Source organism: Solanum pennellii, chromosome 8 (assembly GCF_001406875.1).
Source record: "Solanum pennellii chromosome 8, SPENNV200".
Taxonomy (NCBI): Eukaryota; Viridiplantae; Streptophyta; class Magnoliopsida; order Solanales; family Solanaceae; genus Solanum; species Solanum pennellii.
Genome location: NC_028644.1, coordinates 64,647,619 through 64,663,440, shown reverse-complemented (window position 1 = coordinate 64,663,440; position 15,822 = coordinate 64,647,619). Strand labels below are relative to the sequence as shown.

General features: G+C 34.0%; 2 protein-coding genes across 3 annotated transcripts; both read left to right on the top strand.

Moving 5' to 3' along the window:
• LOC107027935 (CSC1-like protein At1g32090) lies at positions 1-8,621 on the top strand. Of its 2 annotated transcripts, XM_015228988.2 has the most exons (11): positions 1-671; positions 1,446-1,598; positions 3,083-3,218; positions 3,364-3,465; positions 3,598-3,717; positions 3,883-3,963; positions 4,219-4,559; positions 5,351-5,596; positions 6,540-6,864; positions 7,257-7,490; positions 7,775-8,621. In XM_015228988.2, exons 1-11 carry the CDS (start codon positions 358-360, stop codon positions 8,168-8,170), a joined length of 2,448 nt encoding a protein of 815 aa, XP_015084474.1. In that variant the 5' UTR covers positions 1-357; the 3' UTR covers positions 8,171-8,621. The 2 variants fall into 2 exon arrangements, with proteins under 2 accessions (XP_015084474.1, XP_027775216.1); XM_027919415.1 differs by lacking the exons at positions 1-671; positions 1,446-1,598 and adding an exon at positions 1,628-2,959.
• Positions 8,622-11,055: 2,434 nt separating this feature from the next.
• On the top strand, positions 11,056-15,631 carry LOC107027934 (4-coumarate--CoA ligase-like 6). The gene is made up of 6 exons (XM_015228987.2): positions 11,056-12,367; positions 12,838-13,027; positions 13,384-13,529; positions 13,783-13,850; positions 14,714-14,816; positions 15,256-15,631. Exons 1-6 carry the CDS (start codon positions 11,264-11,266, stop codon positions 15,367-15,369), a joined length of 1,725 nt encoding a protein of 574 aa, XP_015084473.1. The 5' UTR covers positions 11,056-11,263; the 3' UTR covers positions 15,370-15,631.
• The last annotated feature ends 191 nt before the right edge of the window (positions 15,632-15,822 follow it).

Here is a 15,822-nt window from a genome sequence, read left to right as displayed (position 1 = left end):
TTTAGTATGAACAAAACCAGAAGTTAATTGAGTCAGCAAAAGAACTCATAAGGTCTCTTTTTTCATTTTTCTAGAGTTGCCCAGAATCCCAATACTAAAAAAAAAAAAAGAAGAAAAGAACCATTTTTTTTTGAACCCACAAAGATACAAATCATCATATTGAAAATTGAATTTTTTTTTAAGAAAAAAAGTAGTAGTAGGCCATTCACCATTGCTAATTGATAAAACTCCCATTATATCCATTTTTTTAAAAAAATTTACTTGCTGTTTATATACCAAAATCTTCCTTTTTTAAAGCCAACTTTTGTTTCAGCTTTATACTTGTGTTACTTGTTGTTTTCTCATTGTTTTAAGGTTATGGCAACTCTTAGTGATATTGGGGTTTCAGCAATTATCAATATTCTTGGTGCTTTTGCATTTTTGTTGGCTTTTGCTCTGCTTAGACTTCAGCCAATCAATGACAGGGTTTATTTCCCAAAGTGGTACATTAATGGGAAGAGGAGTGCTCCAAGGCATGTTGGGAATTTTGTGGGGAAGTTTGTTAATCTCAATTTCAAGACTTATCTTACTTTTCTCAACTGGATGCCTCAAGCTATGCAGATGAGTGAAGCTCAAATTATTGAACATGCTGGACTTGATTCTGCTGTTTTTTTGAGGATATATACTCTTGGGTATGGAAAAAAAAGCTATCTTTTCTTGATTTATGTTGTATTGGGATGTTGAAAGTTGTCAACTTTTTGTCTTGTTTTATGTTTTATTGGAATTTTTCTATCTGGGGTGGTGTAAAAATCCAATCTTTGGGGTTAATACCTTTTCAATTGATGAATCCCAATTGTATTTCTGCTGAAAAGTTTCAGAATTTACTTGAGTTGGCTCACCTTTCTTTATAGAGGGGGAGGGGAGCTAATTACATACATATGAAGATAGACTCTGAAATTCTCAATTAGAATTTTTACTTTAGTTTTCCCCAATTCAATTGTGGCCTACTAATTTCTAGTACTTTTAGTGTGGTTTTCAAATGTGTGAACTTTATTTTAGAAAATTTCAAGACTCTTTACCCAAATCAGTAGTCGAAATGAAGTATTCTGACCCTCGTTACGACACATAAATTGCGATAGACGGAGTACTTAATGAGAATCTCTATATGTTGAAGTGGTGTATCCTTTGTAGTTTCCCTGCTCAAGAATTTCTGTGTCAGTTAATTTGTTTGCTTGATTTGCAATTTTTGCCTTATCTGGAGGCTGATCCATCTTTTTTTTTGTAGTTTAGCTAACAAGTTACTATCATATTCGAGCACATAAGATAGTGTAGTCTAGAGTGAACTGAAAAAAAGTGTAAACAGTCTATCAATTCCCAAACTTTCATGCATATAACCTTGTAAGATTCAATTAAAGCTGCTGCTTTAAATTTATCTAATTATATACCCGCATTCTTGTCTTTGACAGCTTGAAGATTTTTTTGCCAACTGCACTTGTGGCACTTCTGGTTCTTATTCCAGTTAATGTGTCAGATGGGATATTGTTTTTCCTCAGCAAAGATTTGGTCGTCAGTGATATTGATAAGCTCTCTATATCCAATATTAAGCCCAAATCCCTGAAGTAAGTCTACCGTATATATATGTTTCTGAGAAATGATGAAAACTAAATTTGCGCTTCTACCATTGCTTACTCTGATTCCTCTCCTTATATTTTGTTATTGGATCTCTGATATCTGCCTTCTGGAAGCTTAGTATTATACAGAGGAAGCTTTACTTATCAGGGAGATTATTGAGGAGCACCAAAAGGATGTTGAAAAAACAAAGGGGCATATATTTTTGGATGTTCCTTAAAAAAGAAATAGTTTTCACAAAGTTCCATCTTTAAGAGCCAAATGTAAATTGTGTGCGCGTTGCTCTTTCAGTGATTTAGAAGGGTGATGCTTTGATTTGTCTTTTAGAAAAGTTGAGCCTCTAACGGGTAGGCTGGCTTGTTTGCTAGTAGAAAGAACCTTGAACTAATGTTGATCCAAGCTAGTGATTTTGGGCATTATGCAAATTTCATTTCATATGTGGTTCCCACTTCTCTGTGTTTTTTGTCATGAAGTTTGTTGTCATAACATCTGCTTCCGAGTTCATCTGCAATTCAACGTTTTCACTTCATCCAACTGCTCAAGTTGATGATCATGTTGACACGTTTGATTTAATATACTGACATACTTAATCGGTTTAGTCAACTGTAGACTGCCTGATTAGTTAATTCCTGGTTTGTAAGGTCAAGAAAACAAGTCTACTGTTTTCATATTGTGGTCCAGTATGACTTATGTGTTAAAGCTGTTTACTTTTAGAATTAGTGCATGGGCTTCTAGCCTTTGGAACATCATTTTGCTGGAATTATGTATTTAACTGGCCAAAAAAGAAAACCTAGATTGCGTGCATATAACATGGTTGGAAGTTTTGTTCTGCCTTAGTTTCTCTTTTTGGACCATGTTTCCACTCGGTCAAGGAATTTGAGAAAGTTGGAGGCTGAGTGGTAGAAGGTCCTTTGAAGTCATTGTCCTTGTAATGGCAGGACTTATTTCAGCAAGAAACTGTCTGCAGACACGAGAAAATATTACTATAGAGATTTCGGAAGGAATCGGTAAAGTTACTGTCATGTGACCAGGAGGTTACGAGTTCGAGTTGTGGAAACAGCCTCCTGCAGAAATGTAGGGTAAGACTGCGGACTTAGATCCTTGTGGTCCGACCCTTCCCTGGACCCTCCGCACAGCGAGAGCTTAATGCACTGGGCTGCCCTATTTCAGTATGGGAGGGTCGATATGGTACTCTTAAACCTGGAGAAACAATGATATAACACTTATTTACTTATTTTGTATCAGCATGCATTTTCTGAGGAAAAATTTATGTTCTGGTAAAGGGTAAAAAATGAAGGAAAATGCTAGTGAGTAGTTGATGTATTGCCAAGAGGACGAAGATATGTACAGGGTAACTTACAAATAGTACTGTAATTTGTCTTGTCCTCTTTTTGTTTGAACTTTCTTGTTCTGTGTATATTCCTGTTGGATCTTATGCTAAAAAGGATCTCAATTGGTTGTTCACATGAATCAGGTTCTTTGTCCACATAGCAATGGAATACTTATTCACGTTTTGGACCTGTTTTATGCTGTACAAGGAATATGGTAGAGTAGCTACGATGAGATTAAAATTTTTGGCTTCACAAGACAGGCATGCCGAACAGTTCACGGTGGGTAAACTTGGGATTGGTTTCCTTGTTCTTAAGTTTTCCTTGTTCTTAAGTTTGATGATCTTTATCCATATGCTGAAGTACCAAATATGAATAGAAAATTTTCTCTCCATTTTACAATGAACCTTTATATCTTGGCTTTCAGGTTCTGGTTAGGAATGTTCCTTATGAATCGAAACGCACAATAACAGATAATGTTGAAAATTTCTTTAAGAAGAACCATCCAGACCACTATCTTTGCCACCAGGTAACATGTCACTCTACAGTGGATAATTTTTGGTCATTTTTGTAGTGAGGTGGTGATTACCTAGTATTTGCTAACTCTTCTTGAGCTGGAATTGCTTACTTCATGTGGTTGCTTTGGTCTTATCTTTATAAGGCTGTCTACAATGCCAACAAGTTTGCCAAACTTGTCAGAAAAAGGGCTAGGCTTCAAAATTGGCTGGACTACTACCAGCTTAAGTTTGAACGAAACCCAGAAAAGAGGCCAATAACAAAGGTACTTTTTAGCTGATAGAACTCAGGAAAAGCGACATTTTTAGCTTGAACTTCTCATGGCACTGCTACTGTTTTTTAAAAAAAGAGAAATTCTCATGCTGTGGTTTTCATCCTTTTTGTACTTCATTAATGTTTTAACAGCATGCCATATCTCCTCTTTCTGCAGAAAGGCTTCCTTGGACTTTGGGGTGAGAGAGTTGATTCCATTGAGTATTACAAACAGCAGCTTAAGGAGTTTGATAGAAGAGTGAGTTTAGTTGCTAGTTTGATTAGCTTATTTGTTGTCCTTGACCAAATGAATATTCTAGTCAGCATCTTAATTATATACTTTTTTTTGGAGTTAAAATTGATGTATTTATTACATTTGTTGCATAAGGTTGTCCTTTTTCTCCCTCCAACAACATATGTCTTTGGAAAGGAGAGGCGCATCTTAAGTCAAGCTTTAATACAGGTTCCTTTTCACTAATTTACTTATCCTTTGTTATTATGTTTCTTTTTCTAGTTGACAATGGAACGTGAAAGCATTCTCAAGGACTCAAAATCTATCATGCCTGCTGCCTTTGTATCGTTTAATTCAAGATGTGGGGCAGCTGTTTGTGCACAAACACAGCAAAGCAAGAACCCAACATTGTGGCTGACTAATTGGGCCCCTGAGCCACGAGATATATATTGGAGAAATCTGTCTATATCTTTTTTTTCTCTCACCCTCCGCAAGCTTTTGATTTCTGTGGCAGTGTTTGCTTTGGTATTCTTTTACATGATTCCTATTGCCTTTGTGCAATCGTTGGCTAATCTGGAAGGTTTAGAAAAGGTTGCACCTTTCCTCAGGCCACTTATTGAATGGTAAGAACATTTTCTCTGCTTTCAAAGAAGAATGCATATTGTCTTTGCTTTGGAACAGAGTAGTATTTCGGTAATCTGGTTCATTCATGCCTTATATGAAAAGTTGATTTAATGAGGAAATATCAGTGTGCAGTGCCACATCGGGTATTAGTGTGTGTTTTAAGTTCGCGACCGTAGTTGTCATGAATATTCATTACTCTGCAATCTGCATTAACTTCATATATGATACTCCTGTTGACTTTGTAAATTTTTTAGCATTTTCCGAACCTTCTCCAGCAAATATTATCTTTCTATTTCAGATTGTCATTGTCCAGATTTTCTCATCAGTTTATCTGCTGGTACTAAGCAACTGTAAAACTTTAGCCAATCAGCTGGTTTGATCTCCTTAAGAAATGCCATCTAAAATGATCTTGGTGTCTGACTGCTGCTTCTTTTGATCTCAGCAGATAGAGTTCAGCTATTGAAGACACAGTAGACTCGATGAATGTCTAAGCAACTTTCTTGAGACTACATTGTGCTTTAATCTACCACTCTATTTTGCTGTGTATTAAGCATCCTAGTTTACGTAGTATAACAGACAAAAAGAGAGGACTTCAGTTATTATCATTAGATTCCCCTTTTAGGTGTCAAAGAGCTTTTTCTTTATTCAGATATGCTTGTTATATATTTTGAGTTCTGACTAAGACCGTTACTTCTATTTCTATTTACATGTATTATAACTCTCTTTCATATCAGCACTCGTTGTATTTAAAGAGTTTCTTGTGAAGCAAAATTTCTCTAAATGCTTGCAGGAAGGTTATCAAGTCATTTCTACAGGGTTTTCTTCCTGGTTTGGCTCTTAAAGTATTCTTGTTTGTTCTTCCTGCCATACTGATGTTTATGTCAAAGATTGAGGGACATGTGGCATTATCAGTGCTTGAGAGGAGAACAGCTGCAAAATACTATTATTTTATGTTGGTCAATGTATTCCTCGGGAGCATAGTAGCAGGGACAGCTTTCCAGCAACTTCATGCATTCCTTCACGAATCAGCTACCCAGTAATCTCTCTCTCTCAAAACCCGTTGGATTACTATATCATTGGGTGATTGTCGTCAACTCACCAGCACCCTTTATGGTTATTTAGGTCCATTCTCATAGTTCAGGAATTATGATGATTGCACTATGTTCATGAGTTCTTGATACATGATAGATCCATTTGCTCTTTCAATGAAAGATGTATGCCTATGCGTGTCGGGACATAGATGCTAACCTCATTCTTTGATAGTGTGATAATCAGTATAAAGCTCATTGAATATAAATCTATGTTATAAAAATTTTCACAATGGTTAAGGGTGAGAAATATGAAACTAGAACATTATTGAATGTTGACCAAGACATGGTCCAAGTGAAAGGAACAACACTAGCTTAGGTTAACACCAACTTTATTGTTATCTTTGGAATGTTCTAAAATTCTTGATTTGCTCTCATTTTCCTTATTTCTTTTACCTCCAATAACCTTGACGATGTGCATCAGAATAGAACAAATGCTGAGTTTGTAATGGAACTCGGGCTATCTTATAGCCAACATCAACATAGCCTTGTGGACCTTATGAATCTTTCCCCTTTTGAAAGAGAATATATGCAACTCAAAGATCATCTATATTGCTTCTCATTTGTTTTTCTGCCCCTTCATGTAATTTGTAGATGGAGATCCGAATTTCGAAAAAAATATATAGATGGAGATCCATCTTAAGTTGCTACCATTTTTCTTCAAAAGTTAAAATACTTAAACTATGTAGAAATGCATTAGCCATTAAACTTGAAGGGTGCAAAGTTATAGAAAAGGCGTATATTTTATTTGTTATTTCGACATAAGGAATAAACAAGTGCTTCTTTACTAGACATAAATAAATATGAAAAAGCAGCACTTTTCTGAGACAGAAGTTCATTTGTTTTTGAGGAAGTTTGGAGTTCTATAGCATTTTGTTTTCTTTCATGCAGGATACCGCGAAATATTGGGGTATCAATACCAATGAAAGCAACTTTCTTTATGACATATATAATGGTTGATGGTTGGGCTGGTATTGCTGGTGAAATTCTCAGATTGAAACCTCTGGTTATTTTTCATCTGAAGAACATGTTCCTTGTGAAAACTGAAAGGGACGTGGAGAGAGCAATGGACCCTGGGAGCATAGATTTTCCCGAGACACTTCCAAGTCTTCAACTATACTTTCTTCTGGGAATAGTATATGCTGTGGTTACTCCAATCCTTCTTCCTTTTATACTGATCTTCTTTGCCTTTGCTTATCTCGTTTACCGTCATCAGGTTAGTCCTTATCCTTTTATTCATTTTCTTTTTAACTTGTCGATTTGTTTATAAATAAACCTTGTTAAAGCACATAGTTGGAAGTAGCTCTTTTTGTATTGAAGCAATTTATAAGAGCAATTCATTGCATCAGTGATCAAACATTGAGTAACCTAATGATTTGTGTGGCATTTTATGGGGAATGTAGTTAGAGTGTTCACAAAAATACGCATGTTACCGGTTTATCATTTTTATGAATGTACTCTGCAGTATTGTGGGAGTCAATTTCCGATACTTGGTGACGGTGTTAAATAGTCCAGTATAGGGAGGAAATAGTATCCTTCTTCAAGAACATAGCTTTATATGGTGTATTCATCATCCATGATTTCTGATTGTTAGTTTGTTTTATACAGGTAATCAATGTGTACAACCAACGTTATGAAAGTTGTGCTGCGTTTTGGCCCCATGTTCATGGGCGCATTATAGCTAGCTTAGTAATATCTCAACTGCTTCTGATGGGTCTGTTGAGCACAAAGAAAGCTGCAAAGTCCACTCCGTTCCTCGTGGTGTTGCCTGTTTTAACCTTAACATTTCATAAGTATTGTAAGAGTCGATTTGAACCTGCATTCAGAAAGTATCCCATTGAGGTAACCTTCACTTGCTAGTCATATATTACGTCTTTCTCAACACATTTCTGGCATATAACACATTCTTCCGTTTCTTCATATTTCTCCGTGATGAATCTTGCAACCACTTCATTTAAAAGCTTTAGCTGACAGAGAGAACACAACTTTTGTTTATTCATTAGAGAGAACTTTGTCTAAAAGCTTAAGCGGATAGAGAGAACATCCACTAGTCTATGTACTTATATCGTCAACAAATAGTAAAGGAACAACATCTCACGTCCTCCTACGTTCATGATCATTTTCAGGAAGCAATGGAAAAGGACTTGCAAGACCGATCTTCTGAATCTGATGCCAACTTGAAAGCATACTTGGCTGATGCATATCTACATCCTATTTTCCACTCATTTGAAGAGATTGAACTGGAGGACGTTAAAATCGACCAAAAGCCTACTCCTCACAGCCCCAGCCCCCCACTGAGTGAACTCAGTTCTCCATCACCAACTCATGATGCCAAAGACCATAAGGAAGTCGAGCCATCTGGGACGTCTCAAACATCTCACAACGTCCAGCACTATGAAGTCGGACAACCAGGGGACTTGTTTCACTATGAATATGAACAAACCAGTCATGTATATCACTATGATTACCAGTCACAGTATCACCACGATTCGCAATATCAACATAGCGGATATCATTATTGAAGCCAGGTTTAATCCTTAGTTTGATTGATGTTTAGCAGCTTAATTGCCTTAACCACCTCACTTAAGACCAGTTTAACATTTTGCTAAACAGGTCATGCCCTTCTAGTTGTAATTTTTTTGTCCACCAGTGTAAATGCATTTTAGTTTCTTTAATTTTCTCACAAGTTTTTTGAGATGTTAATACATCTTCTTTGTTTCTGTGTCGAGCTCGTTGTACCAGGTAGTGCGGGTTACCTCTTTTCTGTGGTTTGTGAGCTATTGCATAGGCATGAGGTTTTATCCTGTGCGCACCCTTTAGGGTAGCAGCTGCGGGTTTTCCTTGTCATAAAAAAAAATACATATTCTTGTTTTCTCTTTGTTTGTTAAGAAGATGAAATCTAGGTGAAGTAGGAAAGTCTTAAGACCTTGTAATGCAGGTGTGAAATATAAAGGTGTATCAGCGGAATTTTAATTTGATGGGTTCAACTTTTAAGGATCTTAGTATTGAATATTATTAAAATTTTTGTACTTATTGATATTATAGTATATGTTGAATTTTTTAGGATACAACATAATACGATTGATGATAATTGAATTAAACACTAATGAATCAAGAATTCTAACTAAAACAAATTATTTTTAACATGAAACGTAATTTTGAATTTATCAGTAATTCAAGATAAAGACTTCAAGACAAATGAGAATGCATAGATAAATTTAAAGGACTAGATTACAAAGCAAGAGGAAATATATCAATAATCGTAAAATTCTAAAAAGAGGAAATTATATAAAAAAATATGCACATATAGTAAGTACATATATATAAAAATAAAGGACACAGATATATTTTCTAAAATAGGCGTTCCTCTCCGTTTCGTTTTAGTTGTTATGTAAAGTTTTTTTTTAAAAGTTAATTCGACTAATTTTCAAATTTAAATTAGATTATATTAATACACTATATAAAAAGAAAATTTTAGATACGGAAAAACTACATCGAAATTACTATAATTTGCATATTTTTCATATCAATATAATGAAAAAATGCATCTTTAAATGTTAGTCAAAATTTATATGTTTGACTATAAAAAAAGGAAATTACGACAATTAAAACGGGATGGAGAAGTACATTCCACCTGTTCTTTTTTAGTTGTCGTATTGCATTTTCGAGAGTCAAGTTGACTAACTTTCAAATTAAATTAGATTACATTATTATGATATTTAAAATAAAAAAATTGGATTATTTTAAATATCTTTTGCTGAAACCATTATTAAACCATATTATTAATTTCTTGTTTATTCATCAAATGCACATAAAAAGGATTTAAAACTCACACATTTTCAAATATATCATTTTGTCATATAAAACATTTTCGTTTGCACCAAACACAGATATAAACCTTCTTTTTTAAAATTAAATAATATATTTCTATTTTTCAACCTAAAATTTAATTTAGAACCAACAATTTTTAATTACGATAAAACTATCAAACTAAAGTTAGATATAATTTGGCTTCATGCACAACACTTGTTCACAAACTCATGTCTAACTTTTCATATCCAACTACATTTTAATTAATGTATTTTCTTTTAAATTTGATTTTTTTTTTCTTAAACCAATTTTATATGTTTTCTTAATTTTTGGTTTAGAAGTCACAAATATTGTGACCAATATAGTATAAATATTAGATTCATAGTCCAATTAAATAAGCGAGTATAATTTTTTACATAAAATAATAATGTTATTATTACCTTATAAATTTATCACATAAAATCAAAAAAGGTGAAGGTTTGTGTAGAAATAGATTCTAAAATTATCTGAATTTTGAGTTTAAGTCCTATTAAAATGTTAATCAAAATTTATATGTTTGATTATAAAAAAAGGAAATTATGACGATTAAACCGGGACGAAGAAATACACTCCATCTGTTCTTATATTAGTTGTCATGTTGCATTTTTCGAGAGTCAATTTGACTAACTATCAAACTAAATTAGATTACATTAATATAATTTTTTAAAATAAAAAAATTAGGTATTTAAAAACTACACAAAAAATACTTTAAGTTGCAATTTATTTTCATATCAATTTAATAAAAAAAATATCTCAAATATTAATCAAAATTTATAACATTTGACCCTTAAAAATAAAACAATGACAACTAAAAAGTAAAAAAAGAGTAATGATTTGTTCCGATTATTTTAATTATATTTTGCTAAAACCATAATTAAACCACATTTTATCAATTTAGAAACTTAAAATTCAAAGATCAGATCAATTGCTTTTTCACTTTATAGTGAATATCCCTACTTATAAATCAATTTTTCTAGATTATTTCTTTTTTATTCATCAAATGCACATAAAAAAGATTTAAAACCCACACATTTTCAAATAATCATTTTCGTTGCACCAAACTTAAATATAAGCCTTTCTTTTTTTTTTCAAATTAAATTATTCTTTCTTATTTTTTCAACCTAAAATTTAATTTAAAATCATCATTTTCTAAATACAACAAAACTGAGAAACCAAAGTTAGATATGACTTGGATTTATACACAATACTTATTCACACACTCATGTCAACTTTTCATATCCAACTGCATTTTCATTAATGTATTTTCTTTTAAATTTGATTTTTTTTTCTTAAACCAATTTTACATATTTTCTTAATTTATTCTTTTAAAAGTCACAAATATTGTGACCAATATACTATACAATATATTAGATTCATAGTCCAATTAAATAAGACACTAATTTTTTTACATAAAATGATAATGTGTTATGAACTTATAAATTTATCACATAAAATCAAAAAAAATAAAGTTTGTATAGAAATAGATTCTAAAATGATAAAAGGTTGTATTAAAAAAGTCATCTTTAAATGAATTTATCGCCATTCAAATTTAATCGGGTGATATGATCGATAGATATTTGGCATCTGTTTTTAATAAGATGGCAAAGACTAATTTTTTGTGTTGCGTCTTGGCAAGTAAAGTACTAATTTTTATTACTTACCAAGATGGCAAAGCCTAGATTTTTCTTTGTTCTATAAATGCAGTGGAGTGGATTTTCTTGATTTGAGTTGATACAACACTAATTAATCCCTGTTTAGGAATCAAAATGGTAACATTCTTGAAAACCCAATTGAGCTCCCATGTCATAGAGGGTGAAGAAAGTGGGAATGGTGAAGTTGAGAAAAACCCTTCTAAAACCCATTCATTACCCTTTTGGTACTGTGCTGAAACAGGTATATACAGCAGTAAGTACCCTTCCATAAAATTGCCAGAAGACCCTTTTCTTGATGTTGTTTCCTTCATTTTTTCTCACAAAAATGGTGGGGTTTCTGCTCTTGTGGACTCAGCTTCTGGCATTTCAATTTCCTATTCAGAGCTTTACCCCTTGGTTAAGTCTATGGCTAGTGGTCTTCAACAAAGGGGTGTTTCACAAGGTGATGTTGTTTTGATTCTACTCCCTAATTCCATTTATTTCCCTGTTATTTTGTTGGGTGTTTTGGCTCTTGGTGCAATTGCAACTACTATGAATCCCTTTAGTAATTTGTTAGAGATAAAGAAGCAAGCCCTTGATTGTTCTGTAACTTTGGCATTCACTTCTAATGATAAAGTTGATCAATTGTCTACATTAGATATTCCAGTTATAGGGGTGCCAGAAATTTTGGTTTCTGGTTCGAATTGTAGTGAAAGTTCTGTTTTTTATGAGCTGATTTCCTGTGATCCTAATTGGGATTCAAGACCTAAAATAAGTCAGCAAGATACAGCGGCAATTCTGTACTCGTCTGGTACTACTGGTGTGGGAAAAGGCGTTATCTTGACTCATGGGAACTTTATAGCCATGGTGGAAACTTTTGTGAGGTTTGAAGCTTCACAATATGAATATTCGAGTTCTGAGAATGTGTATTTGGATGTTACACCAATGTTTCATGTGTATGGGCTTTCTCTCTTTGTGATGGGGTTGTTGTCGTTGGGAACTACCATTGTTGTGATGAGCAAATTTGATGCTGATGAGATGGTGAAAGCTATTGAGAGATACAATGTCACTCATTTTCCCCTAGTCCCACCATTACTAATGGCATTGACTAAAAGAGCAAAGGATGGTGCTTCAAGCAGTATGAAGAGCTTGAAACAGGTTTCATGTGGTGCAGCACCAGTAAACCCAAAATCCATTGAAGACTTTGTTCACACTCTCCCGGATGTTGATTTCATTCAGGTATGCCCCTAAATCATTGACTGTCAATTGGATGCATCTTACCACATATGTCGAAGTAGCTACCATTTTGGAAAGACAAAGTTGCTAGTTAGTATAAAGTAGAAGCACTTCACTTATGTTCTTTGATCTAGTTAAATTCCCTGTTTCGTTTTTGTTCTATTTGATATGGATGAGATCAGATTACTTGCTCTCATATTTTAAAGAACAACATTAGGGAAAAAATCAGTTGGGTTGTATGATGTTTGCTCTAGATATGAGTCTAATTGAAGCTCTTTACCTCAGTTTAACCCTTCAAAAATAAATACTTTCTTCTTATTATTATTCTCTTGGCCTGTGAGTCAATTGGCAATGTAGACGTGTTAGAGTATTGCAGCTTGGAGCATTACTCATCTAAAGAGATGGAAATGGCACAATTATCTGTTTGTTTTGCTTTCACTATTCAGAAAAAGATGTCATAATTTGTTGTCCAGGGATATGGCATGACTGAGTCAACTGCTACTGGAACACGTGGTTACAATACTGAAAAGCTGCATAATTATTCTTCAGTAGGGCTTCTAGCTCCAAACATGCAAGCTAAAGTAGTGGATTGGATCACCGGTTCAACCTTAGCTCCCAACTGCATGGGTGAGCTCTGGCTTTGTGGACCTGGTGTAATGAAAGGTACTTAGTTTCTCTAATGCTACTGTTTCTATTTATCTGAAGATTCTGAAATGCTCTTTATGCTGCTAAATCATCACATAATTTTCTAAGCCGCTAAATTTTGAAAGATTTTTTCTGGTGGATATGCATCATCTTAGATTTCTTAAAAAGATTTTAGGTGAAAAACTGTGAAATTTTTAGCTCTTATAACCATAGTGTATCTCTGATATGTATGATATTGTTTGAGCTAATGCTTAACAAAAGCCGATATGCAAAGTTTTTGCCAAGTGCCTTACCATATATCTTGTTTTGGCTTTACAACTATTTATGCTCTCTAAACAGTAAGTAAAAATTCTGTATTTGGCTTCAATTTCCAGGATACTTGAATAACTTAGAGGCTACTAAGTCTACGATTGATGATAATGGTTATCTCCATACTGGTGATATTGCGTATTTTGATGAAGAAGGATATCTTTATGTCATTGACCGTCTGAAAGAGACTATCAAATACAAGGGATTTCAGGTAGATCTTTCAATTTCTTCTATTGGAGTTCTTGCATATTTTCTGAGATCTAAAACTTGTTATGCTGCTTCTGATATCTTATATTCATAAATATAGATCCGACTTGTAGTTCATCGTTCAATTTTTTCTTGATGCTTCATATGTTTGAGTAGCATCAGAAATTTACCCTGAGTTCCATTATTATTTCAATCATTCTTTTAAATTTTTTGTTGAGTATGATGGATGGATTCTCTTGCTGTGTATATTTTTGCAGATAGCTCCCGCTGATTTAGAATCTGTATTGGTCTCACATCCAGATATCATTGATGCTGCAGTAACAGGGTAAGCTTGACTTGTGCTTCAGATATTGGTGCATACCTGTTAAAAGGAATACATGTAATTTGAATAGAAATTAGTAATTTATCCTCCATGATACCATTTCGATGACACTGAAATTCATTCCTTAGAAGGGACTGCTAAATATGAAAAATTCAAAATAAAGGTGACTCGCTCGGAATAATTGACATCAACCTCTAATGCCTGGTAGAAGCATGAATGGGGGAGAACTATTTTTTTTCAATCACAATCAACTGTTCCTTCATGTGGTTTACCATGGTAGTGAACTTCCTTAAAATAGAATTCACGATATAGTCTTTTGCTGGAGTTACAGAAGAAATTTGATTTCCTGCTGCTTATATCAATTTGGCTCAGAGTATGTCTGGTAGTCCTCACATATTTTTGGTGTCTAGACTGATGTAGTAAGTTATGCTCTCATTACTTTTACCTAGAGCCAGTAGTGTCACTGGTTTAAACAATCATGAAAGATATTGAATCACGGGAACTGTCCAACCATACCAAAAGGAGCTTTCCCTTTACTTATTTCCTTTATGCGGATATAATGAAAACGAATCGGACTGCAAATCTGAGCATGCCCAGATGTTTGGATTTTAAAAACTTCTATTGTATTGGAAGATGTTATCCATTAAGTAGTGGAAATAAGTGCATGATAAAATTTACCGGTCTTTACTCAAAATTTGTGGAAGATATTTAGAGACAATGTCAGTAAAAGTACTCCACGTTGGCTCTTTATCACCAAATTTTCCATGCTGATCTTTGAGTAATTGCATAATATCATTTCTTTCTACCACTTTTAGCATGATCAGGCTTCTAGCTGTCATCCACTTTATTGTTATTCGATTTTTCAGAGCCCGAGATGAGGAAGCTGGAGAAATTCCAGTAGCATTTGTCGTTAAGAGAGACGGGTGTGCAGTTTCCCAAACAGATGTAATCGAATTTGTTTCTAAGCAGGTAATAGTCAGCTTCACTATCTGTTTTTTCGGGTTTCTTTGTGTTATTCCCTTGTTTCATCTGGCAGCGAGTCATTCGTCTCCCTGCTAGTATGACAATTGACAACAACAACAACAACACATATCCAGTATAAATTCCACAAGTGGGGTCTGGGGAGGGTGGTGTGTACCCCTACCTCGTGAAGGTAGTGAGTTTGTTTCCAATAGACCCTCAAAGAGTAAGATAGTAGGAGGGTACTAATTATAATATTGATATGGGAAACTAGACAGCACTCAACTATTTACTTACCTTCTAGCCTAACCTGCGGCCTCCATATCTCCTCCCTGATAGTATGACATAGCTAATTTTATGATTCTCAAGAATACATGTATATGGTGCATCACGAATTCTTGGTATATAGTCGCCTCCATTGCTAATCACTTCATATTCTTCGTAACAGGTTGCACCATTCAAGAGGATTAGAAAAGTTTACTTCAGAGCTTCCGTACCCAGGTCTGCAGCTGGGAAGATTCTTAGAAAGGAGTTAAGGAACTTATTAACTTCCAAATTATAGAGCCTCTTCATCAACTGTTGTGCTCTGAAGCTGCCTAACAAAGTTCGTTAACCGGCAATACACAGAAGAAATCAGTTATAGATTAAGATAACTTTTTTTGTGTTTTCTTATAATAGATGCAAAAACACCAGTTACCTGGTAATATGTACAAATTTTTTATCAACCTTATGATTTTAGCAGCTCTAGTTGCCATCTATAGCTGCTAAAACGTATCGAATAATCCCTTCGTTCAGTATATTGATCTCCTGATATTTTGCTGAAATTGAGAGCAATTTTATTATTTTTTTACCTCTCAAGTGAAAAATTAGAATCTGGCTCCCCACATATTTTGGTAAGCCTTGAAGGAACTTGTAGCTTGTTTGACAAAGTTTTCGGGAAGTCAAAAGTGTTTAATTTTTTTCTAAAAATGTGCTTATATTATTAAAAGTGTTTTTCGAATTGATTAGTAAAAAA

Excerpts from the sequence above, each read along its gene's own strand:
- LOC107027935 (XM_015228988.2), top strand. The coding sequence starts at position 358 with ATGGCAACTCTTAGTGATATTGGGGTTTCAGCAATTATCAATATTCTT. Across the intron at positions 1,599-3,082 it reads ATTAAGCCCAAATCCCTGAA|GTTCTTTGTCCACATAGCAA; the intron begins GTAAGTCTACCG and ends CACATGAATCAG. Across the intron at positions 7,491-7,774 it reads TCAGAAAGTATCCCATTGAG|GAAGCAATGGAAAAGGACTT; the intron begins GTAACCTTCACT and ends GATCATTTTCAG.
- LOC107027934 (XM_015228987.2), top strand. The coding sequence starts at position 11,264 with ATGGTAACATTCTTGAAAACCCAATTGAGCTCCCATGTCATAGAGGGT. Across the intron at positions 12,368-12,837 it reads CGGATGTTGATTTCATTCAG|GGATATGGCATGACTGAGTC; the intron begins GTATGCCCCTAA and ends TTTGTTGTCCAG. Across the intron at positions 14,817-15,255 it reads TCGAATTTGTTTCTAAGCAG|GTTGCACCATTCAAGAGGAT; the intron begins GTAATAGTCAGC and ends TCTTCGTAACAG.